Source organism: Delphinapterus leucas, chromosome 1 (genome assembly GCF_059928025.1).
Source record: "Delphinapterus leucas isolate spDelLeu-1000000601 "Yukka" chromosome 1, BTC_Dleu_Yukka2, whole genome shotgun sequence".
Lineage (NCBI taxonomy): Eukaryota > Metazoa > Chordata > Mammalia > Artiodactyla > Monodontidae > Delphinapterus > Delphinapterus leucas.
Genome location: NC_143129.1, coordinates 172,379,034 through 172,406,986, shown reverse-complemented (window position 1 = coordinate 172,406,986; position 27,953 = coordinate 172,379,034). Strand labels below are relative to the sequence as shown.

General features: G+C 52.3%; 1 protein-coding gene across 2 annotated transcripts; it reads right to left on the bottom strand.

Annotated features, from left to right (window-relative positions):
- Positions 1–346: 346 nt before the first annotated feature.
- Positions 347–21,096, bottom strand: E2F2 (E2F transcription factor 2). 2 transcript variants are annotated; one of them, XM_022552004.3, is made up of 7 exons: positions 20,423–21,096; positions 14,918–15,023; positions 13,103–13,316; positions 12,114–12,272; positions 10,480–10,594; positions 8,865–9,057; positions 347–3,785 (listed from the first exon to the last, which is right to left on the bottom strand). In XM_022552004.3, the coding sequence occupies exons 1-7, from the start codon at positions 20,672–20,674 to the stop codon at positions 3,517–3,519; spliced, it is 1,308 nt and encodes a 435-aa protein (XP_022407712.2). In that variant the 5' UTR covers positions 20,675–21,096; the 3' UTR covers positions 347–3,516. The 2 variants fall into 2 exon arrangements, with proteins under 2 accessions (XP_022407712.2, XP_022407711.2); XM_022552003.3 differs by having other exon boundaries at positions 13,097–13,316; positions 20,423–21,090.
- Between the last annotated feature and the right edge of the window lie 6,857 nt (positions 21,097–27,953).

Genomic DNA, 27,953 nt, shown 5'->3' with positions numbered 1-27,953 from the left:
CCAGGGAATGCCGGTTTGAGGGCCACACTTTGAGAACCACTGATACAGAGGATGGGGTGGTGAAGAATGGGTAGCGGTGAGAATATTAAGGAAGCTACTGAAATTGCTCAGGTGAGAGGCGATGGAGGCAGACGCAGGGCAGGGGCTCCCAGTTTAGATCTGGGTGCTGCTAACTTCAGGGTCTTATTGGTGAGATTTCAGGCATGGTACTAAGCCAACGTGGGGAAGGGAGGCTGTTTCTGGGCATAGATCAGCCAGTTGGTCAGAACAGGCTCCACCCCTGGCCTGGGAGGACCAGACCCACACTTGGTAATGACCTTCAGAAAGCACAACAGAGACAAGGGGCCCAGGTTTGTCATTTAATGCCCAATCGTCACAACACGTGGAGGCTTACACGGTGCTCGTCAAGGCAGGACACACGGCAAAACCAGAAACCCGGCCAGAGGTGAGTGACCCGCATGGAAGGGACCAGGGTCCCTCTAGACACATGTGCCACATGCAAGGCTTCAGCACTTACCCAGGAGCCAGCAGGCTGGCTGGGCTTCTGCTCACTGAGGGTCCCCATGGTAGGCTAGGGTCCTAGGATGAGGTGGGGACCTCAGGACACAGTGATGAGAACCAGAAAGCTGCTTGCAAACAACCCCAAAAGTCTTTCACTTCACATGCTTTAAGCCACACAATGCTTGGACGCAGGAGCACCCAAACTCTTTCACTAAAAACTAAACACGGCGCAGAGCTGAGGCTGAACACCTGGAAAGAGGAAATAAAGTCAAAACCACGCTCCAGCCAGTTTTAACACCCTCTGCCCTCCCCCTCGTCTTCCCTGTAGCCGCACTGCTCAGACCACAGCATGGCTGTGGAGGAGAGATGCTACTCTGGTTTTAAGAAATCTCTTTGAATCTCCAACTCTACTGCACAATTTCTTTTTTTTTTTCTTTTTGCGTTACGCAGGCCTCTCACTGTTGTGGCCTCTCCCGTTGCAGAGCACAGGCTCTGGACGCACAGGCTCAGCGGCCATGGCTCACGGGCCCAGCCGCTCCCTGGCATGTGGGATCTTCCCGGACCGGGGCACGAACCCATGTCCCCTGCATCGGCAGGCGGACTCTCAACCACTGCGCCACCAGGGAAGCCTGTCTACTGCACAATTTAATGCTACTGGGTTCCTGGGAGTCCCTGAGCCTTTGATGCCCCTGGGGACACGAGTGACGGGGGTGGAGTGGGGGCTGCCAGAGCGGCTGGGAAATTTCCTGGCAGGAATAGTTTACCTCAGAAAGAAACTTGCTTTTCTTCTACCCTGGTTTTAAAGTTTACCTGGGCCCTGAAGGGAATTCCACTCAAAATGCTTCTTAAAGTACTTGATGGAACTTGGGAGGTTTCAGGCATCATCGGGAAGAAAGAGGCACAAGCTTGTTTCCTACACCAAGCCTGAGGCTTGGCCTGGTGATCCCGCCACTGGGCCAGGACAGGTGTGGAGGGGACAGGACGGCGGGGGCACCAGCTGCTCTGGATATAGGCCATGGGCCCAAGGGACAGCCTCTCTGTCCAGCCCTTTGGCTGGGCTTTGGGGAATGAGCTTCAATTCTGGCTGGACTTCACCATTAAATTCATTTCCCTTTTCTATGATTTAATTCTAGGAGAAAGCTCTAGACAGAGCCCAAGGCATGGAAGTCAGACAGCTCTGTCCTCAGATATGGCGCATGGCTAGATGGCAGCCCAGCAGAGACCTCACAACAGCCATGCCATCTCCAGCCCCACCCGCCCCAAACCAGATCCCAGGCAGCATCCCTTTCCGCCACCCGAGGGCCAAGGTGGTCCCTCGGCCCTAGGCATGCTGGGCTTCAAAAATGCCTGCCGATGAGACCCCTGTGAGTGTTTAGAGACCAAAGTCACTTCCGTAAAGAATAAAAAACTAGCCCTGTTTATAGAGCAGGGTATCTGTGATCATTCCTGAGAGGGCACTAACTTGGGGACCCAGGAAGTTGAGCGAATGACAAGGCCTGACTGTCCCCGGCTGGGCATTAGCTCACATTGGACCCCACCCCCAAAAAAGCCCACCTTCCAAGCTTCAGAAGCCAGTAGGTCAGCTCAGGAGCAATCCCATGGAGCCAACTTCATATTTGAGACCAACTTAATGCTACAAACTTAAAAAAATAAAAGTGCTGCCCAGCTGAGCCCCTGAGGAAACCTAGCTCCCTGAGGTGGGTGGTGGGTCTCTCAGACCACCACCTCTGGCTGCCTCTCTCAGGAAGGCACAGCCTTGGTTCAGCCCAGAGCCCCCCACCCACCCCAAGTTGGGCGGGGGAGGAGAGCTGACTGCCCCATACCCAGCTGGGCTACGGGGACAATGTGGGATGGTCAAGCCTCTGGGGGATGGGGTGAGGCCAAAAGACCTTCTTAGGACCCCAAGCCTGAAGAGGTAACATGAGCCCGTCTCCCCATTAGCTGCCAACGTCTGGTCTGCCATGAAGACTCTTCCCTGTCACCCCTTCAGCATCCTGTGACAAAAGGAGCCAACATGCCATCAAGCCGTGGTCACTTCTGTCCCTGGGGGTCTGTGTGAGAGCTGAGGGGAAGGGGAGGTCATTAAAGAATCACCCCCTTCAACAGATGCGGCAAAAAACAATCCTTCCCGGGCAGGGGAGGGCGATACCAGCAGCTCCCAGCAGGGGCGCTTCCTGGCAGTTTCTTATTTTCTGCTCACCCTTGTCCTCAGCGGGCCTGTCCCTACCACCCAGGTCCGCAGTGTAAAACAGCCCCTGTCCCAGCAAGAGGCAACAATGGAGGAAAGGTGCCCACAGCAGCGGACAGCTGCTTCCATGTTCGTGCCCCAGTTTCCCCGGGAGCTCTTCTGGGCTGACTCCTTGGAACCAGCTCTGGGACAGAGGAGACCAGGAATCCTGCAGCCCCCGCTCGAGAGAATCAGGAGGCTGAAGTGCACCTGGCATTCCAGCAGACTGGGTGGCCCCTGAGGCCCAGTCCCCCACTGCTGGCGGGAGTCAGGGAGTTGGCCTGGGCCCCTGCAAGCCCCGGCCTGCCCTTGGACCTGTCTGAGGAGACGTCTTCCTAGGAACTAGAACAACCTCCCTGCTAAAACTCAGGGAAGGCAAACAAACAATACTCAACCTGAAATAAATACAAAGGCATTAAGTGCTTCTTGATAAACTGAGGGTCCTAATTGCCCCTCTAAAGGCAATTGCGGGAACTCTCCTTGGACCTGGTCACCTCCCCTGTGGCCCTTCACATGAGAGATCAGAGGTCAGAAGACTGGCTGGGTCTTCCCAGGCCCAGTTTCCATGAAGAAGGACAGGACCCAACCCCTGACAGGCTCCTTCCTCGTATCCTCCACATTCCCCCGACAGCACTGGCCGGCAGGTGGTAGGTAGGAAAGGAAAAGGGGGGACCCCCATACCCTGAGGGCAGCACCTCGTGTCACATCCTGTGCAGGCAGAGGGCCTGTCAGTCTGCCTGTGAGGAGGTAGAGACTGGAGGGGTTGCCGGGGCACAGGCAGGGGCCATTCAGTTAATCAGCAGGTCCCCAAGGTCATAGGTGTCGAAGAGGTCACTGATGCCCTCCCCGCAGTCCAGGCCCCACAGGTAGTCGTCCTGGTCCAAGGGTGGGGAGAAGCTGATCAGAGGGGAGCTGCATGGCAGTGTCGGGGACAGGAACTGGTCCTCCGTCTGCTGCAGGAGTGGGTGTGGCAGCTCCAGCATGCTGTCGGTGGCCTCCAGGGGGACAAGGGACGGCGGGAGTGGTGGCAGGACCTGCTGGGACGTCAGCGCTGGTGCTGGAGACAAATCGACAAGGGTTATGCCTGATGCTGGTGCCCGAAAGCCTCTGGTCAGACCTCCGAGAACAAAAACAGCCTCTGGTCTCTCCTACCCTGGCTCACGCCTGACAGCACAGGACGCCCTGCCCTTTCCCGCCCCAGCTCCAGCAGCCCCCCTCCTTCACCCACACTCTCTCCCCTCCCCTCTCCTGTCTCCACACCCAGCCCCAGCTTCTGCAGTCACCCTACCCCCTTTCACCATCAAGGTCCTGGCCCCTGAAGTCACTATGTCTTTTTCCTGCATCATCAATTCCTCTCACTCTCCTAGATCATTCCTGTCAACACACAGACATCCTCTAATAACTCTTATCTTTATTATGTTTTTTTGGCCTCACCATGCAGCATGTGGAATCTTAGTTCCCTGACCAGGGATCGAACCCACGTCCCTTGCATTGGAAGCGCGGAGCCTTAACCACTGGACCGCCAGGGAAGTCCCTAATAACTCTGATCTTTAAAGAGCATCCTCCCCTGACCTCATGACTCTCTCCAATTACCAGCCCATTGTACTGCTCCCTTTCACAGTGAAGTTTCTTAAGAGCTACCCGTGCTCACTCCCTACTTCCCCACCACTATTCACGCTTCAACCCACTCCAACCTGGGGTCTGTCTGAACCAGTGCCCTCCATGTTGCTAAATCCAGGGGTCAGTTCTCTGGCCTCATCCCATGTGACATTCCAGCAGAATCTGATGCAGTCGTTCACACCCTTCTTCTTGAAACATCTTCACTTGGCTTCGGAGGTACTAGATTCTCCTGGTTTTCTTCCTCTCTTCAACCTCTTTGGCTGCTTCTTCCTGGTCTCCTTTCCTGGATCCTCCTCGTCTTCTCAACTTCTAAACCCTGAAGCCCAGGGGCTCCATCCTCCGATTCTTCTCTCCTCTGGCTGCACTCCTCGCCAGGTGACCTCAGCGGGCCCCATGGCTTGAAATCCGTCTCCAGATCTACTGCCCCCAAGTGGATGCCACTGGCACAGACCCCCCCGCGCCCCCCCCCCCCCCCCCCCCCCGGCTCTGGGCTCCTGCTACATCTCTACTTGATGGCTACGCTAGGTCAGAACTCAGCACGTCAAAACCAAACTCCCGGGCTTCCCCCAAACCTGAGTCTTCCCCCATTGTATTTAATGAACCCCCGCCCACTCAGTTGCTTAGGCCAGAAGGCCCAAGAATCACCTGTAATCCTGCCATTTCCCCGCATCTGACCCAGCAGCAGGTTCGGTCACCTCCACAACCAAATCAACCCTCTAAGCTGCCCATCTCTCTTCAGTCCCGCTGCTGTGATCTGCGGCTCGCCCCTTCCTCTCACCCAGGCCCCTGCAGAAGCCTTCTCACCAGTCACCTTGCTTCGACTCTTGGCCCTTGCAGTCTGTGCTGTGACTTAAAAATGGCTTAGAGGGACTTCCCTGGCGGTCCAGTGGTTAAGACCCCAAGCTTCCAATGCAGGGGGCGCGGGTTCGATCCCTGGTCGGGGAACTTAGATCCCAAATGCCAAGTGGCGCGGCCAAAAAAAAAAAGTGGCTTAGAATAAAATCCAAGTTCCCACCATGACTGAGCAGGCCCGGCGCGACTTGGTCCCGGCCTTCCTTCCTGGTCCCTCTCCCGCCTCCCTCCCATAGCTCATGCTCACCTCTCCAGACACACCGGCCATCACCTACTCTTCAGCACACCAGCTCATTTCCATTTAGAGGTAAGGACGTGATTCCTTACGCAGGCATGTGGAGCAGGGTGCCAGAAATCCCCTGCCAAATACACCCTGATGCCCAGAATCTCACCATCTGGGTCGTTCCTTACCAGCCAAGCATTGCTTTGAAAATACAACCATGTCAGTGTGCCAGACCGCCTGATCAACCTCGAGCTAGCTGTGTAACTGTGGGCAAGTGACAACGTTCATAGGTCTCCGTTTCCTCACCCCTAAAACGGGGACGATTATACCAGCCTCCGGTTGTTGAGAGGCTTAAATGGTAAGTGCAGATAAAGAACAGCTGGTCTGCAGGCTGTCCTTAAAAACAAAAATAGTTCCCATTTCCCAGGGGCTTGCTCCGTCAGCTCTGATCTCAAGGAGAGGCCTGTTTCACCTCCTTGGACACTCCAGAAGCCCCAGGGGGAGGCACTGTTGTTATGTCTATTTACAGATGAGGAAACTGAAGCTCAAAGAAGCCAATTAAATGTAGTATTTGAATGAAAAAAAATCAAATGTTTGTTTAGCACATCGCAGAGGCCTGCGTGTGTTAGAGTACGAGGCCTGGCTTGGGAGTGAGGAAGAGGCTGGGGGCTCAGTCCCCAGCCCCTCACCAGCTACAGGACCCGGCACCTCAGTTTTCCCAGTAGGAAAAATAAGGACCCACCACCCTGAGTTGTGGAAGCAGTAACTGAGCTATCACATGTGAGAGCCTTTACCTCAGGTCCGACCCCTCCCATCCATCCCTCCATCCATCCATCCATCCATCCATCCTCTCTCTCTCCCTCTTTCTCTGTCTCACTGTTTATCACATCCAGAAGAGAACTGCTCTTTGTAACATCTGTGCCTCTACTGCACCCTGAATGGCTCATATTCACTTAAATATCTCCAAACCCACACATAATAGGTGTCCAGTTCACACAAACTTTTAAAAAGTCACATTCACGCTGTATCATCACCTGAAACGCACCCAATAATCACGAGGGCGTTTTATTTAGTGTCCCCCTTTTTGGAGACGTGGGAACAGAGGCTCGGAGGGGTTAAAGTGACTCCCCCACAGTCACCCCATCAAAGGAGGTGAGATGCAGACTCACACCCGAGTGTCCCAGCTTCAGCTCCTGTGCCCTCAGCCACATGTAGTTTTAAGTCAGAAAGTCACAGCCCGGAGAGATGTTCAATGACTCAGGTTCAGATTCGTCCCATTACAGATGAGGTAAACGAGGTCCCCAAACAAGAATGATTCCCCTGGTGGCGCCAGAACTAGGATGGGAACCTGGGTCCTAAGACTGTAGTGGCCTCCTCTTTGGACCAGGCCCTTGGTGTTTGTATCTCAGAATGACCCTGCTTAGGCCAGAACATGGAGCACGTGTGAGTGCATGTGTGTGTGTGTACACCTTCTGGAAAACTTCCTCCTGCTCCTTTCAGCAGGGACATCACTAAGAGACCATGTGGCAAGGGTGAAGAGAGGCAGCAAGGGCATGGGCCCTGGCACAGAGCTGACTTCTGGGCTGGCCCCTCCGCCTACTGTTCCGTAAGCCTCTATCTAGGCTTTTCGGGCCTCAGCCTCTTGACTTGTACAACTGAGGTAAAATCCTTGTCCTTGCTTATGAGGTAGGGTCCTCCACCTCTGCCCAAGGTCTCAGACGACAACTGAAGGTTCTAACTCTGGAGAGCCGTGCACTTGTTGACAGTGGAGCGAGAAAGCAGAGCGTGGGAGGAGGAGGGAGAATAGGGTGTGGCAAAGGTCTGGACTGGGAGATAGGCACTGGGAGGTTCCCGGAGGGACAGATGGTCGGTTCAGGGAGAGCCCTGGTCCTGGGACTGGGCTGGAACACAGGAGAGATGGCTAGAGAAGAACTAGGAGTCTGGGCTCTTGTCTGAGTTCTGCCACTAACTTGCTGTGTGACCTTAGGAAAGTCACTTGCCCTCTCTGGGCCTCAGTTTATTCATGTGTAAAATGAAGTGTTGAGTTAAATCAGGGGTCAACAAACTTCTGTAAAGGGCTAGATAGTATTTTAGGCTTTGCAGGACACATATGGTCTCTGTCACACCGTCACTTGCCCTACGCCGAACCCCCAACTCTTTAAAAATGTGAAAACCATTCTTAGGTCATGGGTCATATAAAAACAGGCCAGATTTGGCCTGCAGGCAATAGTTTTATTAACCCTTGAGTTAAAGAAATGGAATCCAATCTGGGTTCTGTGGACACCTGCCTCCACCACCACACACACAAAAAGCTTCTTCCACCAGACCAGTTCTAGCTCTGCATGTGTTTAAACACTAGGGTTCTATTTAGGGGAATTCTGCTGCTAAGAAAACAAAAGCGGAACACTGGCCTACGTGGCCTCGAAGGATCCTGCCGATCTAACCTGATCTCAGTAAAGGGCAAAAACCATTCTGGGGGAGGGGCCTTCATAGGCTCCCATTTCTACTCCTGTCCAACTCCCAGTCTCCCTGGGGAGACCTCGGGGACTCTCCCACCTCTTTGCTCCTTGGCAACGGCCTCATACTACTTCCTGCCCGGCATAGACAGCTTTTAGCTCTACCACCCACCTCCCAGGCACCGTCCTTCCTTGATCTGTTCTGTGCCTCGTGGAGAGAGCCCTGGGCTAGAGTGTGGAGACCAAGGTTCAAGACACAGCTCTGCTGCCTCCCAGCTAGGAGGCCTTGGGCAGGTCACATCACCTCTGTTTCAGTTTATCTATCTCTAAACTGGGAACAATAAAACCCACCTCAAGAACCGCTGTGAGGAGTAATGTGATAATGGATGTACCTGGTACACAGTCGTGTTTAAAACACCTTAGTTATTATCTCCTAAGAAAGTGCTGAGCCTTCCTCAGAAAATCTATAATTTCCATTTACTATGGGCTATTGAGTGTTAGGAGCTCTGCCATTAGGAGCTGTTACAGAAGTAGCAGTACTAGTGGCGGTGGCCGTAATAATGATAATAATAGCTAACAGTTATTGCCAGGCACCGTTCTAAATGCTTTACCTATATTAACTCATTTAATGTTCACAAACTATGAAGTAGATACTATTAATTACTATGCTCAAATTACAGATGCAGAAATTAAGGCAAAGAAAGGTAAAGTAATTTGTCCAAGATCATATAGCTGGTAAGTGGAAGGGGTGGGATTCAAACCCAGGCGCTCCTCTGCCCAGAGTAGCAACAGTCTCCCCACTGAGACAAGGAACGTGCATGTGCTTTATAAAGTGTAAAGGGCAATGCACACGTGTGTGGGAGAAGGACTGTATCCCCTGCTGCTGGGTAGAAGGTAGGTACCCAACAAATGTTGACAAGGAAGAGGGAAACTCTAAGGCTGGTCCCTCTCGGCATCCCTTGTCCCTCTGGACAGAGGGTCTCACCTGAGGATGCCGTGGATTCCGTGATTCCAGGGTTGATGCTGCTGCTGGGCTGGGTGGGGTCAGGGCTGGGACTGAGGGTGGAGGTGGAGGGGAGGGGCTCCTTGGCAGGACTGTTGGGCTCCTGCACCTCTTCTGGGCAAAGGTAGACTTCGATGGGCCCCTGCGTGCTCTTCAGATATATCTGCAGGTTCTCCTGGAGAAGGAAGAGAAGCCAGGTCATGGCTCTGGGCAGCTGGACTTACTCATGGCTCAGTGGGTATGGACGGACACATGAGGCTCCCACCGTCCATATGAGCATGCTCAGCTCCTGAGCTGGGTGCTGGGCCTGCCCCGTGTGGTCTGTGGTAGACATCTGTCTGGCCCCGAGACCCCCTTCTTTTAGGGAGAGTGCCTTGATTTTCCTTTGGGAACTCACTCCTCCCCCACTCTCAGGCCTGAGCTGGTATCATAAAAGCTATCTTTGCCACGGCAAGGGGAGAGCCCACCTGGGAATGGAGTTGGCACAGAAAATGGCAGAGTGAGATGGAGTGTGAGGCCACCTTTACGACACGGTTTGAGCCTCTGCATCCAGCCTTGCCTGCAATCCCCAAATCTCCCCCTGGACCTGTCACTTGGCTCCCCCCGGGTCCCCCTCACTTAAGCCAGTCAGACTTGGCTTTCTGTTATTTGTAACCAAGAGACTGACACTTGGCTTTCCTGCCCTTGCCTCCTGCCCACCTCGTACCCGCAGCTTGAGCCACAACCGGCAACGCACATGCTGCTGCCGATCACATTCAGGTGTCCACGCCTGCGCCCAGGCAGTCCCTTTGCCTGCCCCTACGGGCCTTATATAGCTTAATGCTTTTCCACTAAACAGATTATTTCTGGAGCCCTTATCAGACTCTGGGCTGGGGGTACCACATGGGTGGAACACGGCTTTGTGGAGGTTACACTGTAACAGATGAAGCAGAACATAATTATGTAATCACCAATATATCCCGGCAAATGGAGGTTAAGTGCGATGGAAAAGAACACGTGGTTATGAAGTCTGGAGGTAATCAGGGAAGGCTTCTTGAGGAGGTGATGTTCAAGTTGCGACCTGTAGGATGAATAGCCGTAAACCAGGCAGAGAGAGGGAAGAGCACTTCGGCTGGAGGGAATAGCGTGTCAGAAGGTCTTGTACTGACGTCGAGCTTAGTGTGGTGGGGAAACGGCAGGCAGTTCAGTGTGGCTGAAGTAGAGACAGAAGGGGGTCAGCATGCGAGAGGAGGTGGGTGAGGTCAGAGCACAGACAGCCTCATAGAGAGTGTAAGAATTTTGGTCTTTAAACTAGGTTAACATGGAAGGATTACTGTGAGTACTGACATTGCTGTGCGTGAGTGCACGTGTGCTTGCGCATGGGAACGCAGGGGCTGGTGGGATGTGGAGAGGAACCAGGAACAGAGATTTTCTCCGGCTGGTACCTAATGCCTGATGCCCTTTCCAGCTTCCGCCACTTCTGCCCCAGCTTGGAGACCATCAGTCTTGCCATGGCCACCAGCATGGATCAGGGAAGCTTGGGACTAGGCAGTGCCAGGAATGGAACCTGCAGAGCTGTCTGGAATGTTCCTAACCCTGCTCTCCACTAAATGCTCACCTCGCTCCTGTCAGGCACTTCCAGTCTCGTCTGCGGAGGGGCCTTGACAGCGATCACGGTCTGCTCCTTAAAGCTGCCCACAGCACGGATGTCCTGGTAAGTCACGTAGGCCAGTGTAGGGGCAGGAGAGTCAAGAGAAGTGACTGTCTGGTCAAAATTAAAACTCCCGGCCTACCCGGAAGGGATCTAACCCACCTCTCAAAGACTCTGAACACCCCAAAACTGTAACCTGTTCTTTTAATCTCAGAAGCTACCTTGGACCCCTTTAGAAATGGGGGTCTGAATCATTAAAAAAAATGCTGCCTTATATCAGCTTTTTACATAAAGGCTTCATCTACCAAGCTAGATTTTTAGCTCTGAGAGGGCAGGAAGACATGTCTTATTTCTTTATATTTCTCACAATGCCTACTGTCCTTCCAGAAATACAAGGTCAGATCCAAATACCAATTAGATGGTCCAACCATTTGGAAAAAGTATGTGTAAAGCCATTGCAAAGTCTATGCTCTTTGACCTCATTGTTTCAATCCTAGGAATCTAACCTAGGGAAATAAGTAAAAAACTTGGGAAAAGTTTCTATCTATAAAGGTATTTGGGACTTCCCTGTTGGCACAGTGGTTAAGAATCCTTCTGCCAGTGCAGGGGACACGGGTTCGAGCTCTGGTCCGGGAAGATCCCACATGCTGCAGAGCAACTAAGCCCGTGCGCCACAACTACTGGAGCCCGCACACCCTAGAGCCCGAGTGCCGCAACTACTGAGCCCACGCACTCTAGGGCCCACGTGCCTCAACTACTGAGCCCATGTGCTGCAACTACTGAAGCCCGCGTGCTTAGAGCCCGTGCTCCGCAACAAGAGAAGCCACTGCAATGAGAAGCCAGGGCACAGCAAAAATGACCCAGCGCAGCCAAAAAATAAAAATAAATAAAGATATTCATCACTATGTCGCTTTATAAAACAGAAATCTAGCATTGATCTAAATGCCCATTCTAGGCCTTATCAACAAACCATAGTGATCTGAGTAGGACATTCTCAAACCATTTAAATATTCCCTGGCGGTCCAGTGGTTAGGACTCTGCACTTCCACTGCAGGAGGCACAGGTTCGATCCCTGGTCGGGGAAGCAAGATCCTGCAAGCCGTGCGGTGTGGCAAAACAAAAACAAACAAACAAACAAAAATATATATGATGTTAAACCATACGAAACTGCAATATGAGCAATTTCATGTGGACCAACCAAATAGTTAGGAAGGACGTGTAACAACATAAAAACCACCTATGGCAGTACACTAAGTGGAGAAAAGCAGAATATAAAACGTTGTATACAGCAGGTACACACAGTATTTAAATAACACACACCCTGTGTATAGCTATGGAATGATGGCTGTGTTCGGGTGGCAGCTCTTTTTCCTTTTCTCCATTTTCCAGATTTACAGAAATGTACTTGTCTTATTTTTATAATGAGAAAGTAACTTCAAGAGACCCAAGAGGAAAAGCCACTGAGGAAGGAAGAAACAGATATGCCAGACCCCTAGGGTGGATCAGTCCTTGCAGGGAGGTACTGCATCAACTCTGGGTAGTTATGAGCATGCAACAGGCCCCCTGCTCCCAGACCCCTTCCTCCCAACCAAAGAGGATATCTCTTGTTGGCCTTGTCCTCCGTCAGGTGCTTGAAGTGCAGAGAGCAGCTCTGGATGAGCTGGTCCAAGGCCTGCTCCATGCTCATTAGCTCCTTCAGCTCCTGCCCCAGTTGCTGCTGCTTCCCGGGCCGGGTGGGGTCTTCAAACAGTCCTCTGCCTCTGGGGACAGAGCAGTCCCCCAGTGTCAGTCTCAGTCTACACCCAGGGACCCCAACCCCAGGGCTGCTGTGCAAAGCTGCACAGACGATGTGGGCAAAACTCCAGGAAGAGGCCATTCACATGGTCTATGATGGTGCCTCCTGGCTTGTACAAATCAGTGGTCCTGCCTAGCTCCCAAGGAGCTGCCAAGGATTGGAACTTGATGTTTGGGGGTTGGGCTAGGGAAAAGAAACAAGTCAGGGCCTGACACCACTTTTGGGGGGCTTTCAACTCTACCCACCCTATGCCCCAGGCTCCCCCAAATGGCAGGGAGCTGGAGTGACCTCACTCCTGACTTCTCTGCCTGCGTTCTCTTAGAGTTCACGCCAGGGGTTGCAGGTCTGTTCTTTAAGACTTTATAGAAGTGAGGAACGAAGTCTGTAGTACTTATATCTCAGCTGGAAGGAGTCTGCGTTACTACTGCGCAGATCCCAGAGGACTTCCCTAAGTTAGAAGAGGGCAATATTGGGACCCCTGACTGAAGAGGATCTGGGGTCCTCTTAGCCTTTACACGTCCTATAAATCATTCTCTGACCCTGCCATGCTTTCCTAATACTACTTCAGCATATACACCTGCTCTTCCGTCCCCCTCTTAAATACATTGGCTCCACCCGCAGCGTGTAAGCTTATTGGATGTTGCCCTTCATTTCACCCGCCAGCACTTGTGCCCATTGGATGTTGCTCTCAGGCCCGCCCCCTACATTCACAACCTCAGGATATTGCCCCTGGCTCCACCCACAGCACGCGCACTCATTGGTGCCATCGGCCCCAGCCCAGGCACTCACACCCACTGGATGTTGTTCTTGGCCTTCTTGCGGATGAGCTGGATGCCCTCCAGCACATTGGTTATGTCGTAGATGCGCCGCTTCTGCACGTCCAGCACCTCAGCAGCCCAGTTAAGGTCCAGGACCCCATCCTCAGACTCGCTCAGGAGGTAAATGAATTTCTTGGTGAGCAGCCCCAGCGACGTGTCATAGCGAGTCTTCTCCCCAGGCGACTTGGGGGCTGACGAGGAAAGGCGCTCAGCCATTGCTCAGAGAGGGGCCCCTGGGGAACTTCCTCCATTGACCTGGACCCACTTTCCAGTTTACACCCTCCATGTAAGCACCCACTTTCCAGTTTGCAGAGCACTGGGAGGGAGGGGGTCATTCACCACCATTGTTCAAACAGGGAATCTGATAACTAGAGAGGCAAAGTGACTTGCTTAAGGTTTCACAATCGGGGGCAGCGTCGAGGCTGGAAACCAAATATTCTAACTCTTGGTTCGCACCTTTCCACCAAAGCTCAGGGCAGCCATACCGCCACCACCACTAACAACAACAAATGCTTACTGTGTGTAGCTCACTGTTCTAGGCACTTTCCATGTACAACAGATTTAATCCTTACAGCACCCTATAAGTTTGGTGTATAACCGTCCCCATTTTACAGGTGAGAATACTGAGGCACAGACAGGTTAAGTAACTTGCTCAACTCACTCAGCTAGAAAGTGGCAAAGCTGGGACTTAAATCCAGGCAGTCTGGCTCCAGAGTCTCCCTTCCTAACCATTACCCTATCCTGCCAGTTATGTGAGGAATTTGGAATTAGGGTAGGGAAGGAATGACAAGAACATGTTTATAGACATGTTTTTTTCTTCCCTTCCAGTTTTATTGAGATATAATTGACATACAGCACTGACATAGAGACTTGCTCTTTCTTTCTATGTGTCATGCAATGATTATCTGAGAGGAATCAGTCCTATTATGTCACATGTGGCAGGTTCATGAAAAAGGTCCCTTTCTTAATGAGGTCGATGTCACAAGACCACATCTCAGCTGCAGCATCTTAAACCACAAGAAGACTTTTGCAATCTAGTGACTTGCAAGTCATATAGCAAGTTAATGGCTAAACTAGTTCTGGAAACTGAATTTTAGAGAGTCTCAGATTCCTCTAGAAGGGGACTTTAGAATCCCTTAAGAGATAGACAGCAAGTATTTGGCACACAGACAGCGTTGTCAATTTTTGCATTCATGGCAGACATTACTAACCGATTAGTGCACTTGGGATCCTTCAATAAAGAGCTCTGGGCAGCCTCTACTAATCATTTGGAGAGGAAACTTTCTTGCTATTCCCGATCTAGCTGCGCCTTGCTTTGCAGATGAGACAGCTAAGATTCACAGAAGAGGAGTGACCAGTCAGGTCAGAACAGAGTCCCGACCAGACCCTCAAGCTTACCACCCAATAACATACCTTCTTTATTAGGTCTCTGTCCCCCCAAATTAGAATTCCTCCCTAACGCAGTTGCTTAAACTCCCTCCCAAACCAGAATATTGACTGAAAATATCAAGAGGCAGAAACTGGGCTCTGGTCCTGACTCCGCTGACTAGCAGTGTGACCTTGGGTAAGTCACTGAAACTCTGAGTCTCCAGCGGCCTCATCAGTGAAAGGGGGACAATCCACCTGCCTGGCAGGATCCAGTGAGAAGGCACAGGAAACTGCTGTGTAAACCAGAAAGTGCGCTACAAATATTAGCCCTGGTGATTTGGGCAGGGCTGCTGCCCTCTTGCCCCTCCCCACCCCACCTCAGTCTCCTGAGCCTGCCCTTAGATAACCCAGCGGCGTGGCTTACTTTTGGGGCTGGGGAGGCCATCCACTCTAATGCACTTCCGCTTGGGAGTCCGGAATTCAGGGACCACAGGCTTCCCGATCCCCTCCAGGTCCAGCTTCCTTTTGGCCTTGGGGAGAGAGAGGGGAGAGAGGCAGAGTTTGAGAATCATTCGTCCTTTAGCTTCTCCCCGACTTGGGGCCAAAGCACTGAGGCCACCAGCAGCCACCGCCTGCCTCAATTTGCCACCAGTCCTGGGTGAAAAAAATCACTGTACCTGGTAAGGAAATATCAGTGACCTGAAAAATGAGATTTCAGGGGAAGGAAGTCCTATTTCTGAGGGGCACACAACACTCCCATCTTCCGAGGCCCAGGCACTTGAGACTACCAAAGCCAGTCTGGGTTTTAATACAGGCTTCCTTAATAACTGGACCTGACACCCGCCCCTCTACCCCCCTCCCCCAGGATGATACAGGGAAGAAGGAGAGGGGAGGGCCTAAAGCACATCAGGCTGGGGAGAGCGTCCGCACCTCCACTGCAGAAGCAGCTGGCTCAGCCAGACTGGGTGTCCATCACAGGCTCACAGCTGGCCCTTATCAGGGTGGGGCTGGGCATCCGCCCAGGCCCAGGGGACTTCCTGGCTCAGTGCCACACCCCAGGGAGGTGTCCACATCGGGAAGCAGTGCAAACATCCCCCACCCCCCGTTTGGGCTCCAGCTCAAGGGCCCCAGGGCCTGAATAGACTCTATTTGCCATTCTTTCTTTGCTGAGAGGGGCAGACAATGAATCCTTCCCCTGTGTCTTAAGGACAAGCAGCTGAGGTCCCCCTGCTCCCCCTCCCTGTTCCCGCCAAGCTTGGGAAACACCTGCTGGGGAAATCAAACCACAGACCCATCTGCTCCTCTCCACCCCACTGCCACCCGGCCTCAATTACGCCCAGAAGCTGGGCTGGCCCGGAAGGGGCCTCTCTCCTTGTTAGGGCTGGGCAGAGGCAGGGCTGGGGCACTGGGGCACAGGTCAGAGACCCAGGCGTGAATCTCCCTGCTCCTTCACGGGCTCGCTGTGTGACTTGAGGAAATGCTCCACATCTAGGAGCCTCAGTTTCCTCCTCTGTAAAATGGGGTGGAAAATACCCACTGCCAGGGGCTGTTGTAAGGATTCAAGGAGATAACTTTTGTAAAGCACTCAACCTGTGGCTCAGCATTCAGTAGGTGTTCAGGAAATGCGGAGTCCCTTCCCTAAAATTCAAACTCGGCCTCTTCCTAGACAAACTATTCTGGGGGTCACTGAGCTCATTTCCTTCTTCCCTTCCCCCAGTCACCCAGACACCCCTACCTTAGTTGGGACAGAGAGGTCTATTTTAACTTTTGATGGTGAGGTCACGCTCAGCAGGGCTGAGGCTTCTAACCACTGCTGAGCACAGGTGGGCTGACACGTGTGGGAGGTAGTGATGGCTCTTCCTGCTGTCAGCTCCCTTCCCCCTTCTCATGCCTCCTTCAGGAAGTCTTCCTGGACTGATTTGAGGAGCCCTGCTCCTTGGTTGGAGGAGCCTGGATAAGAGGATCCTCCCCTCCACCTCCACCCAGACCCGGACATGATCCAAACACCACGTCTCCCTGCTCATTCCTCTTTAAGTCCTTCTGGAAAATATTCCTTTTCTAACTTCCCAGCCTGTGAGATGCTAGATTCTAGGGAAAGTGACCTGCTCTAGTCCCATCTTGTTTAGAGGAAAAGTCCTAATCATTCACTGAGACCTTCCACCTGCCCTAGACCAAGCCCCAATGTTCATCACCTCACTGAATCTTCCCAACGCCACGAATCCCAATTTTACAGCTGAAGCAACTGAGACCTGGTGAGCCCAGGACAAGGAGAGGAAGGGAAGTCAGGCTGAGTTCTACCTGAGGCAGAGGTGGCAGCCCAGAGTCTCCCCAGCCCCACTCACATTCACCTGATGGAAGCCAGCCCCTACTGAGTTCACAGAACACACCAGGAGGAACCTCACTACCTGCAGAGCAGGGAGGAGGGGAGGGCCTTGAACGGAGTACCTGCGCAGGGCCTATCACGTGCTCATCAGTCCTAACTCAGTACTGCACTCTCTCTTGGTGGATGAGAAACGGAGACTCATAGAGGTTAAGCCACGTGCCCAGGGCCACACAGACAAAGAGCAAAGCCAGAGTTTGAACCCAGCTCTGTCTGACTCCAAAACCAGGTATTAGGCTGTTCAGCTCCATCCCATACACGTTGCCCCAGAACTTGCTGACATTTGAGCCGAGGCCTGGTTATGTCCACCGGCCCCCATCACTTTACTTCACACAGACACACACACTGGCCCCCTCCCTTTTCTTCCTCTCCTTCACCCTTATTCTGCACTGTCAGGGTCCCTAAGCAGCAAACTGTCCCCCAGCTGAGGACATCTCTCTGACACCTCTGAGCACTGCCCAGAGAAAAGTCAGCTCATCATGGATGGGTCTGAGCCTGCAGAACGGAAGTGGCAGAGGACAAGCCCAGGAGGACAAGGACCAACGAGAGGCTGAGCACAGGCCTTGGAGTCAGAGCTGCCTGGGTTCCCATCCAGGCTGGGTGAGCTGGGCAAGTCCGCTGACCTCTTGAGCTGCACCTGTAAAAGGGGGGTGCTCTGCTCCTCCCTCCTGGAGGATTCAGTGAGGGGGCAGCAAAGCGCTTGCTCACGCGGGGGAGCTGCGATCACTAATCCACCAGGGCCACCAGCGAGGGGGAGGTTCAGGGCTGAGCTGAAAAGCGTCAGGGACGTGCTGAGGGCAAAGGCCAGCTCGGCTCCAACCTGGCCCTCTTAGGCAGACCCTTTGGCTGTTTCTTAAAGGCCTGGTTAAGATTCAAGCCCACCGTGCCAACCCCGAGGGAGAAGAACGGAGCTCCTTCCTCAGGCAGCCCTAGAAGTGAGAGGGCCAGAGGCCCCAGGCACCACCCCCTTGCAGGCAGCCAGGTGAGGTAACCGGGGCTCAGAGGGGAAGTGACTTGCCGGAAATCACACAGGGAGTGGAGCCAGGTCTCTCCTAAGCCCTAAGTTAGATGGTGGGGGTAGGAGCCAGTGGAAGGAGTTGAGAACCTTGCTTCCAGATCCCCGCTCTGCCTCGTGGTGGCCTGGGAGGGACTCTCTGCCTTGCCTCCCTAAGCCTACATTTCCTCCTCTGACCCACCTTGTACGGTCGTTCATTAAAATGTTCATTTTCTTCCCTGGTTCTCAGAGGAAATTTGGAAAAGACAGACAAATGAAAAGAAAGGAGAACTCTGCAGGATCCCACCCTCTTCACAGGGTCCTGCGGGAATGACACAGAGCGATGCCATGTGCCCGGCTGGGGCAGGAACATCCCACGCCTCCTCCAGAGGTGCCGGAAAGAGCTCTAGTCAGGGAGTGAGGAGACCTGGGTTCCCGCCTTCATTCTGCCGTTGATCTTGGTCACCGTCCCTGGGCACTGCCTAAGGTCCCTTTAAACAGCAGCTCCCCAACAAATCCTGCTCACCCTGCACTTTGCAGCCTGGGCACAAAACAAGTGGCCACACCCAGGGTTGGGTTTGGAGCTGCTCCAGGTCACACCCTGTTAAAATGAGTAAGCAGGGGGCCAAGGCCTGCCCACCGGGTTTTGTGGCACAGGGAAGCCGGGGACTGACAGGAAAGGGGGCCCTGGGCCCCAGAGGCCTGTAGGGTGGTCTGATGCAAAGAGATGCTCTCGCGTCTTGGCGTAGGACTTGGACAAGTGACTTCATGTCTCTGCTCAGGTTCCTCATCTGTAAGATACCTCATCCCGGGCATCTTGGCACCTTGACCAAGATAAGGAATGTGAAGAGTGCCGAGGAGTGCCTGGCACACGAGAGGCATTCAGTAAAAGAGCCATTCTTGCTGTGATCACTGAGCCCCTCCGGGAGGGAGGTACAGACAGATGCACTCAGCTCCTCTGGGAGGAAAGCAGTTCAAAACCACAGCTGTTACTGAAACTCTGCCGGGTCTCCTGAAAGCAGCTGGCCAGAGGAGAGACTGGGCCCACCACTGAGTGCCCTCCCTGGGGGCACCCAGCTCCTAAATCAGGTGGTACTGGGGAAAGTCAAGGCTACAGAGAAGAGACTAATGATAACCTGCCTTGTGGGTCATATATTTCCCTATATGATCTTGGACAGGTCACATCCCCTCTCTGAGCCTCAGTTTCCCCCTGCAACATGGAGTTACTAAAACCATCTACTTCATAGGGTAGAAAACTATTTTAGACTGTAAAATGCTGAACTAAAGATAAGTAAAAACTCCCGGTTATCCTTGGCTGCTTGACTTGTAAAATAGGAATAGCACTCCTGCCGCCTTCCTCCTAGTTGGAAATAATGTACAGGAAGGGGTTCTGAAAGTTTAAAGCCTTGAGCATTGGCAAAGCAGGATTCCAGGAGCAGGGAGTGGGGCTCTCTGCCTGCAGCCAGCGGTGGCTGGAGGCCAAGCCTGCTGATTGACACAGGTCAGATCAGTGCCTCTAGGGCAGAGGGGGTGGTCTTCTCCCTGTACTTGAACTTAACTCACCACTCACAACAAAGCCAACCTACAACATCCCCATCTCCCCTTCCTGGATCCTGCTTCCAAAACCCAGGACCTGGAAGAGACTTGAGATGAGTTAGTCCCACAGCTACTCCGTGCACGCACACATTTTCAAGACAAGGAAACTGACGCCCAGACCAGGGCCAAGACTTGTCCAAGGACACACGGTGAATTAGCGGCAATCAGGACCAGAAATCAGGCTCCCTAACTATCACCCCCATCTCCCAGGGCTCTTCCAACTCCACCCCACCCTATGGTTGTTTCGATTCTCACGGGCTCCAGGAATTCCACTCCCAAAAAACACACCCTGTGCCTGGTGCCACCACACTTTGGGCCCTCCCTGGCAACGGTCCTGCCGCTTTGAGAAAAGAACAGTCAATCTGAACAGGAACCTCAGAGGGCTGCCCCCACCTTGCACCTGCTACTGGCTGTCTGGGACAGAAGACTGGGCCTGGGGGAGGACCTAGGGCAGATAATTGGGAAAGAGTTGGCCGGATGGAAAATTAGGCGTCTCAGCCAAACTGGACCTGAGAGACCTCCCCCTATTTTAAAGCCCCCATGGTATCCCCAGGCTCAGTTCTGTGCTTGGACAATAGCAGGTGCCCAGTACTGGTTTCTGGGCCAAACAATGAATGAAAGAATGAATGAATGACAGCAAATTGACTCCGTAGACTTCCCCAAGGTCACAGGGTGCACTGGGCGTAGGGCGTTGGGTCTCCACACTCCTGATCCAGTGCTCATTCCATTCCACCCCAATGGATGAGGTTATTTCATCCCAAGTCTGAAAATGAAAGGCTCTTCTACTTAGATATTGGGGCAATGGGTTGTTCTGGAAGCTGAAAGCTCCCCTTCTCCCTCCCCAGACTCGACCTGCCTCACTCAGACAGCTCCCAGGCGTCCCTCCCGCCTGTCCCACCCCCGTAAAAGCAGAGAGGGAAGCGGTGCGGGGGCGGGGGGGGGGTGGTCCCCAGCATTACCGGCAGCCGGCCAGCAGGCACGCATCGCACAGCTTGGCCCTCCGGTCCGTGGGGGGTGGCGTCGAGGCAGGTGCCCGGCGCCGCAGCGGGAGGCACAGTCTGCGGGTACAGCTGGGTGTAGTAGGTGGTGGTGGCCGGGCAGAGCTGAGGGCTGCTGAGGCCGGGCGGCCACAGCTCCGTGGGGCTCATCGCGGGCAGCCCCTTGGGGGGTGGCCCCGCGGCCGGAGCCAGGGCCCGCGGCCCTCGCAGCATGGCGAGCGCAGCGCCCCCTCCCCAGCCGGGCCTGGCGCGCCCGCCGGCACCTGCGGGCTTCGGAGCCCGCGGCGGCTCACACGGCCCGCGGCATGGCGCGGAGGCCGGGCAAGGCCGGACCCTCCCCTCCTGGCCCGCCGCCGAGCCGGGCAGTGCTTGGAGATCGCCGCTTGGAGATCGCCCCGCGCCGGCGGCGGCGGCGGCGGCGGCGGCACGGCCAGGGGATGCCCCGCCGCGAGGGCTGCTGCGACCAGCAAGGGCCCTGCGCCCCCTAATGCTTCGGCACCTGGGGTCTGGCCCGCTTCGGGAGTGGTCTCTGGGATGCCCACGGGCTCAGCAGAAACGCGTTGCGCTCGGACGGGGGAGGGGGACCGATTGCACCGACTCCCTCTCGCCTCGCTCTCGAGTCCTTGAGCTTTTCTCTGCTTTTTTTTTTCTGCCTTTTTTTTTTTTTTTTTTTAGCGCGAAACTGCGTGCCGCGAAATTCGGATCTCCCGCGGAAAATGCCGCGCTTCGGTTGGTCGCTGCAACAGGCACAGGCTCCACCCCCCGGAAGGACCCGTCCCCGAGGCGGTGATTGCAACACGAGCTGGATGCTTAAAGGGGACACCACAGCTGCTGTCGCCCGGCGCCCGCCCGCGCTGACAGCCAGAGGAACAGACTGGGAGGGTGGTTCCCTCACAGAGCTGAGGACTGGGCCCGAATTCCCTGGGGGTGGGGGCAACATTTTGGCGCGGAGTCTTGACCTGAGCCCAGACCCAGCACTACACTGCCCAGGCCACAGACCTTTTGCTAGTTTGCATTATAGCTCAGCCAACGATAACATATAGGTATTTATATCGTTTTTCCCCCCGCTAAAATGAAAGCCAGGAAACTGTTCTCTTTCTTGGCAAGGGGGCTGAGGACGGAGCCTAACGTTTATACCTCTTCATAGGGGGATACTAACGTCAACTGAGTGCCCACAGTATGCCTAGCACTCTGGAGGTGATTACATCTTATTTAATTTGAGCCAACAGTCGTCAGAAGAGCAATGATGATCTTCGTGGTAAAGATGGACAGTCTGAGAGGCTAGGTAACTTGCCCAGGGTCACACAGAGAGATTCGCCGATTTGAGTTCAGTCTGGGACAGGCCCGGTCCTGAGCCCTTGCTTGTTCCAATAAGAGGCTCTTCCCCTGCTCTCCCAAGCTGTGCCCCTTGCAGGCTTGGGTGGGGGTCCAGGGTGCACAGTTCTGATTTGTTCACAGTTGTATTCCCAGAGCCCAACACTCAGTAAATATTTGAACATCTCCAGGCTTCTCCTCAACAATCCTTTTGTCACAGGTCTTCCCTCCCTCATTGCCGATAATCCATTTACATTCCTCATCTCTCCAGTTTAGAGACGTCAAGGCTCAGAGAAGTGACCTTGGCTGGTGAGTGGCAGAGCTGCTAAAAGCTGCTTCTTAATTCCAGGTCTGCTGATTCCTGCCTGTTGCTGTGTGATTTTTATGCAAGGCTGAGCCTGGCATTCAGAGCACTTCCAGAGTCAGTCCCCAGCTTAATACCTGATCCTCAGATCTGGAGGATGAGGTGGCAATAATGCATAGTGGTGAAGAGCCCAGACCTTGAAGTAGACAGCCCTGGGTTCAAATCCAGGCCTGGCCACTTTGCTAACTGTGTGACCCCAGGGAAGTTTTGTAAACTCTCTGAGCTTGGTTTTCTTATCCCTTACCACTCACTTCATAAGGTTGTGGGGAAATCTCATGAGATAATGCATGTAAAGCACTCAGCACAGAGTGTGGTTCATAAGGAACCCCAAGAAATGGCAGCTGTGGTTACATCTCTGGCCTTATCTCCAGTACACAGACCCCTTTACTCCTGTCTACACATTTCACTGGTCTTTCATGGCCCAGTTTATTTATTATTATTATTTTATTTGAAAGAAAATAGACTTTATTGCCCAACAATTAAAACCATTTGAACATGTATTTTTCTACATAACTTATTGAGGTGATCAGTGTTCACTAAAATATTAATTTTCATCATTTGCTTCAATTCATGTCTTCGTGACCAATTCTTCATTTTTCTTTCCAAAATACTGTATGCCACACCTTTCAGGCAATGAATTTTTAAACACCACAGCCAAGGACTTGAACATTCATCTGCAAGTCCCTATACGCTTATTACATGCAGTTGTGCTCCCAGTGGTTTTCTCACAGCCATCCTCTACAACAAGTTTTTGGAAAACACTTATCATGACAACCTTCATTCACCTTCAACTCATAGGCTCTGTTGCACCTTGAAGAGCCTGGTGACAGGCCTCCAGGCGCTGCTGCCCTGCCCACACAGCTGATGGTGTCTCTGATGCCTTCTTTCCTCAGTGGCCACACGGGGAAAAAGCTTCATAGCCTAGCTTAAACATCACCTCCTCCAGGAAGCCTTCCCTGCCTGCCTCCCCTCTCCCAGTCAGAGTGCCTCTCGCCCTCTTAGGACCCTTCGTGTGTTCTGCCTCAAAAAACAAGGCTTTGTTTTCATGCCTGGTTTATCTGTTGGGTTCTAAGCTCTCTCAAGGGACCAGGTGGTATCTCTCTCTGAATGCCCCTCAGCATCTACGGCCTGGCGTGGCATGCAGAAGATGGGAAATAAATATTGATTAAATGATTCATTCATCTTCCCAGCAAAGAGTGGCAGAAGTTAATGAAATCTGAAGTCAGAGGCTCAGCAGGCCCAGATTCAAGTCCCACTCCCCACCTGCCGTCTGAGCGCCGCTGGACAGGCTGCTGCTCTACCTCTCAACATCAATTTCCTCAACCATCAAATACCGATAATGCTTCCACTTAGCCAATGTCACAGGACATCAGGGCTATCATTAAGAGGATGATGGTGATGACGATCGTTAATATTTACAGAACCTACTGTGTGCTGGGCTCCAAGCACTTGGGCATCTCCTCTGATCCTCACGTCACCCCTCTGGGACAGGCACTATTATTAACCCCATTTTACAGATGAGGGAACCTGGAAGGAATTGTGGCAGAATAGGTTTGGGGAAGGAGCAGGGCCCCAGGACCAGGAAGGGAAATGGAGGTAGCAGGGTGGGGCTGGGACGAAAGAAGGGAGCCAGCAAGGGGGCCGTGAGCCAGCTTTCCATGGTTGAGAACCGGGCAGCTGGGGCTGGCTTTAGAGTTTCACTGCCTGGGAACTAATTCCTGCCAGAGGTGTGAGATGCAGATCTGCACTGGGTCACCCTGAACGTGAATTCCTGCCACATCCATTCCTAGCGTAGGGCTCTTAGTCAGGTTGCTGGATCTCTCTGAGCCTCAAATTACTCATCTTTGAAATGGGAATGGCAAAGTGACCTTTCCATTTACCATGAAGATTCAATAAGGGATTGGATATAAAGTCCTCAGAGGGGTGCATAGCAGGTATTTAATATATTTTCACTGAGATTTGTGTGAGATGGACTGGAGAGGCCCTCACATGGAACTGAATTAAAATACTTGCAGTTTTCCCTTCACGCCCTACACTCTCCCATTTCCCAGGCTTGGCATCCATGGCTCCATATCCACAAGGCCTCTTCTCCCTCCCAACCCCATGTGACAAATCTGACCCGCCCTTCAAGGCCCAACTCAAATGGTGGAGTGACAGGAACAAAGAGTCTGAAGTCAGACATCTTCAAAGTCCTTGGGAACACGACCCATGCTGTGTTTTCACCTTCATGCCCTCCTCCCTGAGAGTGCCGGGCACACAGTAGGTCTGCAGTAAGTGATGATGGTGTTAAGAGCTCACGTTTCCTGAACACTTCCTCAGTGTAAAGCACCAGACAGGCACTTTACATGCGTTACTATATTGAAACCTCCCAACTAACCTATAACGTAGGTACAAGAAGGAAACTGAGGCTCAAACATGTAGGGGATTTGAGCAAGGGTTGGTTAAAGAGGAAACCAGGATCTGACCAGGATCTGAACTCAGATCTCTATCTCCCAAGGCACTGAGCCACTCTTTTTTTTTTTTTTTTGCGGTACGCAGGCCTCTCACTATTGAGGCCTCTCCCATTGCGGAGCACAGGCTCCGGACGCACAGGCTCAGCGGCCATGGCTCATGGGCCCAGCCGCTCCACGGCACGTGGGATCCTCCCAGACCGGGGCACAAACCCGTGTCCCCTGCGTCGGCAGGCGGACTCTCAACCACTGCACCACCAGGGAATCCCACTGAGCCATTCTGAACAAAGAACTCAGCCCCAGAACCAACCCCATTGAAGGAGGGTATGTTCTGCCAGTGAACCCAGAGTTCCAGTGCTGCAGGCATCGTTAGGGGTGGGAGGAGTGTGCCCACAACTAGATAAGTTAGGGATGCTTAGTCCCATTTTCCAGATGAGGAAGCTGAGGCACGGGGGACATTAAATGAGACGGTACAGCTGGTAAGGGAGAAAGCCCTGTTCCAGCCAGACCCAAAAGCCCTAGAAAAGCCCCCAAACCAAAGCAAGCTTCCATCGCAGCTGGTGTACCTCATCCCTGGTATATCTTCTCCTGAAAAATGCCTCTGATACCTTCTATTCAAAGCCCTACTTTTCAAAACACAAAATGCTTGATAGAAACTTCCTGAAGGCACAGACCTCCTGTTCTGGGGCTCCCCACTGTGTTACCTGTTCACATAAATCCAAAATCAGACAGAAGCCAAATCAGAGCTGTGGGAAGGAAGAAGGAAAAAAATCTCTGCTCCGTCATATTTGTGCTTCTCTGTAAAGTCTTTTCCAACTATTCTAAAATGTGTTACTTTGGTAATTGGAGAGAAAAAGTTTTTTTTTTTTTAAAAAAAAGAAATAAGTTGCTGCTTCAGAGAAGTTCTGCTATTGATAATGATCCTTTCACTGGAAAACTGTTGGAATGTGAGGTTCACAGGTGCTCTGGACTGGCACATAGTAAATACTATATGAATGTTGGTTAAGTAAGTAAAACTCTGGGCCCTGACACTCCGTAAGCTGTGGGCTTTTGGGCATATCATTGCATTACTCTGAGCCTCAGTTTCTTCACCTGAAAAGTGGCACAAATCATGGCTTCCTCATAGAGCTGTTGTGATAGTTGAAGTAAATCTGGGATGGTACGAGAATGTGCTCTGTGTGTATGTCTGTGTGTGTGCGTGTGTGCACACGTTTGGCATAATATTACCAAAATGTATTGAGAAGATAAAGTATTTGAATGGACAATTCTCCAAAGAAGATATACAGAGGCCAATAAGCACACAGAAAGGTGCCCAATATCATTAGACATTAAGAAGTGAAAATCAAAGCCACAACAAGAGGGACTTCCTTGGTGGTCCAGTGGTTAGGACTCCGCACTTCCACGGCTGGGGGCATGGGTTTGATCCCTGATCAGGGAACTAAGATTCTGCATGCCGCGTGGAGAGGCCAAAAAAAAACCCCACAAGATTCACACATACTAGAATGGCTATAATCAAAAAGAATGACAGGGCTTCCCTGGTGGCGCAGTGGTTGAGAGTCCGCCTGCCCATGCAGGGGACACGGGTTTGTGCCCCGGTCCGGGAAGATCCCACATGCCATGGAGCGGCTAGGCCCGTGAGCCATGGCCGCTGAGCCTGCGCGTCCGGAGCCTGTGCTCCGCAACGGGAGAGGCCACAACAGTGAGAGGCCCGAGTGCCGCAAAAAAAAAAAAAAAGAATGACAAAAACAAGTATTGGCCAGGACATGTAGAAATTGGAGCCCTCATATATTGCTGGTGGGAATGTAAATTGGTGTAGCAACGTTGGAAAACAGTTTGGCAGTTCCTCAAAAAGTTATACACAGAGTTACCATATGACCTAGGAATTCCACTCCTAGATATATTCCCAAGAGAACTGATGACAAATGTTTTCATAGCAGCATTATTCATAATAAGCAAAACTTGGAAACAACCCAAATGTCCATCAGCTTATAACTGCTTAAATAAATGTGGTATATCCATACAGAGGGATATTATTCAGTCATAAAAAGAAATGAAGGGGACTTCCCTGGTGGTCCAGCGGTTAAGAATCTGCCTTCCAATGCAGGGGATGTGGGTTTGATCCCTGCTTGGGGAACTAAGACTCCTACATGCCATTGGGCAACTAAGCCCACACGCACAACTAAAGATCCTGCATGCCGCAACAAAGATTCTGCATGCTGTGACTAAGACCCGAGGCAGCCAAATAAATAAATTAATTAATTAAAACAAAACAAAGCAAAAAAGAAATGAAGTACTGATACCTGCTACAATGTGGTTGAGTCTTGAAAACATTATGCTAAGTGAAAGAAACCAGACACAAAAGGCTACATATTATATTATTACATTTATGTGAGGTGTCTAGAATAGGCAAACCTATAGAGACAGAAAGTTGATTAGTGTTGCCCGTGTGGGTCGGTTTCATTTTACAGATGAGGAAACTGAAGATTAGAGAGGCTAAGTTCCACTATGCCCACCTATCTGTGTGACTTTGGACTGGTGGCTTCACCTCCTAGAGGCTTAGTTTTCTCATCTATAAAATGGAGGTGATGACGAGCACCTGAAAGGGTGGTTGCACATCCTTCATATTTCTTAGTTCATTTCCCCTTCTCTCTGGCCTTTGGGTGGAAGCTGGTGGGGTTGAAGGGTTAAGGCTGCCATCTAGCGGTGAACTCCAGTACCTGCCCAAAGCCTGCGAGGCTATCTATTAACAAGTTAACCCCCTATGGACTTAGGGAGGAGAAAAAGAATGTGAAAGATGCAGCCCCGCTGCGAAGGCCAGGGCTACCAGATTGGCCAAATTCTTTCCAGATGTTTCCAGACCCTGTAGATGTTTTTCACAGATGCTGAGTCTTGTGGGTCTCATTGGAGGAGGACAATCGGATTTAGGTCCCTGTAGAGGTGCCCAGAGGAGCTTGGGGAAGCACAACTTACAATTCATGGGATTATCAATTTATTCCCTCCTTTTCCCGAAGGAACTCTTTAGGGTTTTTAAAAAAGATTTATCTATTATTTATTTATTTAATTTATTTAATTTTGGCTGCGTCGAGTCTTAGTTGCTTGCAGCACGCGGGATCTCCGTTGATGCATGCGGGATATTTCGATGCTGCACGTGGGCTTCTCTCTAGTTGTGGCGGCGGGTTTTCTCTTCTCCAGTTGTGGTACGCAGGTTCCAGAGCGTGTGGGCTCTGTAGTTTGAGGCATGGGGGCTCTCTAGCTGAGGTGAGTGAGCTCAGTAGTTGTTGCACGCGGACTTAGTTGCCCCGGTGCAAGTGGGATCTTAGTTCCCTGACCAGGGATCGAACCCACGTCCCCTGCATTGTAAGGC

Bases quoted from the DNA above. Each gene is read 5' to 3' on its own strand.
- E2F2 (XM_022552003.3), bottom strand. From the start codon at position 20,674: ATGCTGCGAGGGCCGCGGGCCCTGGCTCCGGCCGCGGGGCCACCCCCC. The intron at 15,024-20,422 runs GTAATGCTGGGG...TCTCTCCCCAAG, and splicing joins TGCCTGCTGGCCGGCTGCCG to GCCAAAAGGAAGCTGGACCT. The intron at 13,317-14,917 runs GTAAGCCACGCC...TTTCCTCGTCAG, and splicing joins TGGCCTCCCCAGCCCCAAAA to CCCCCAAGTCGCCTGGGGAG.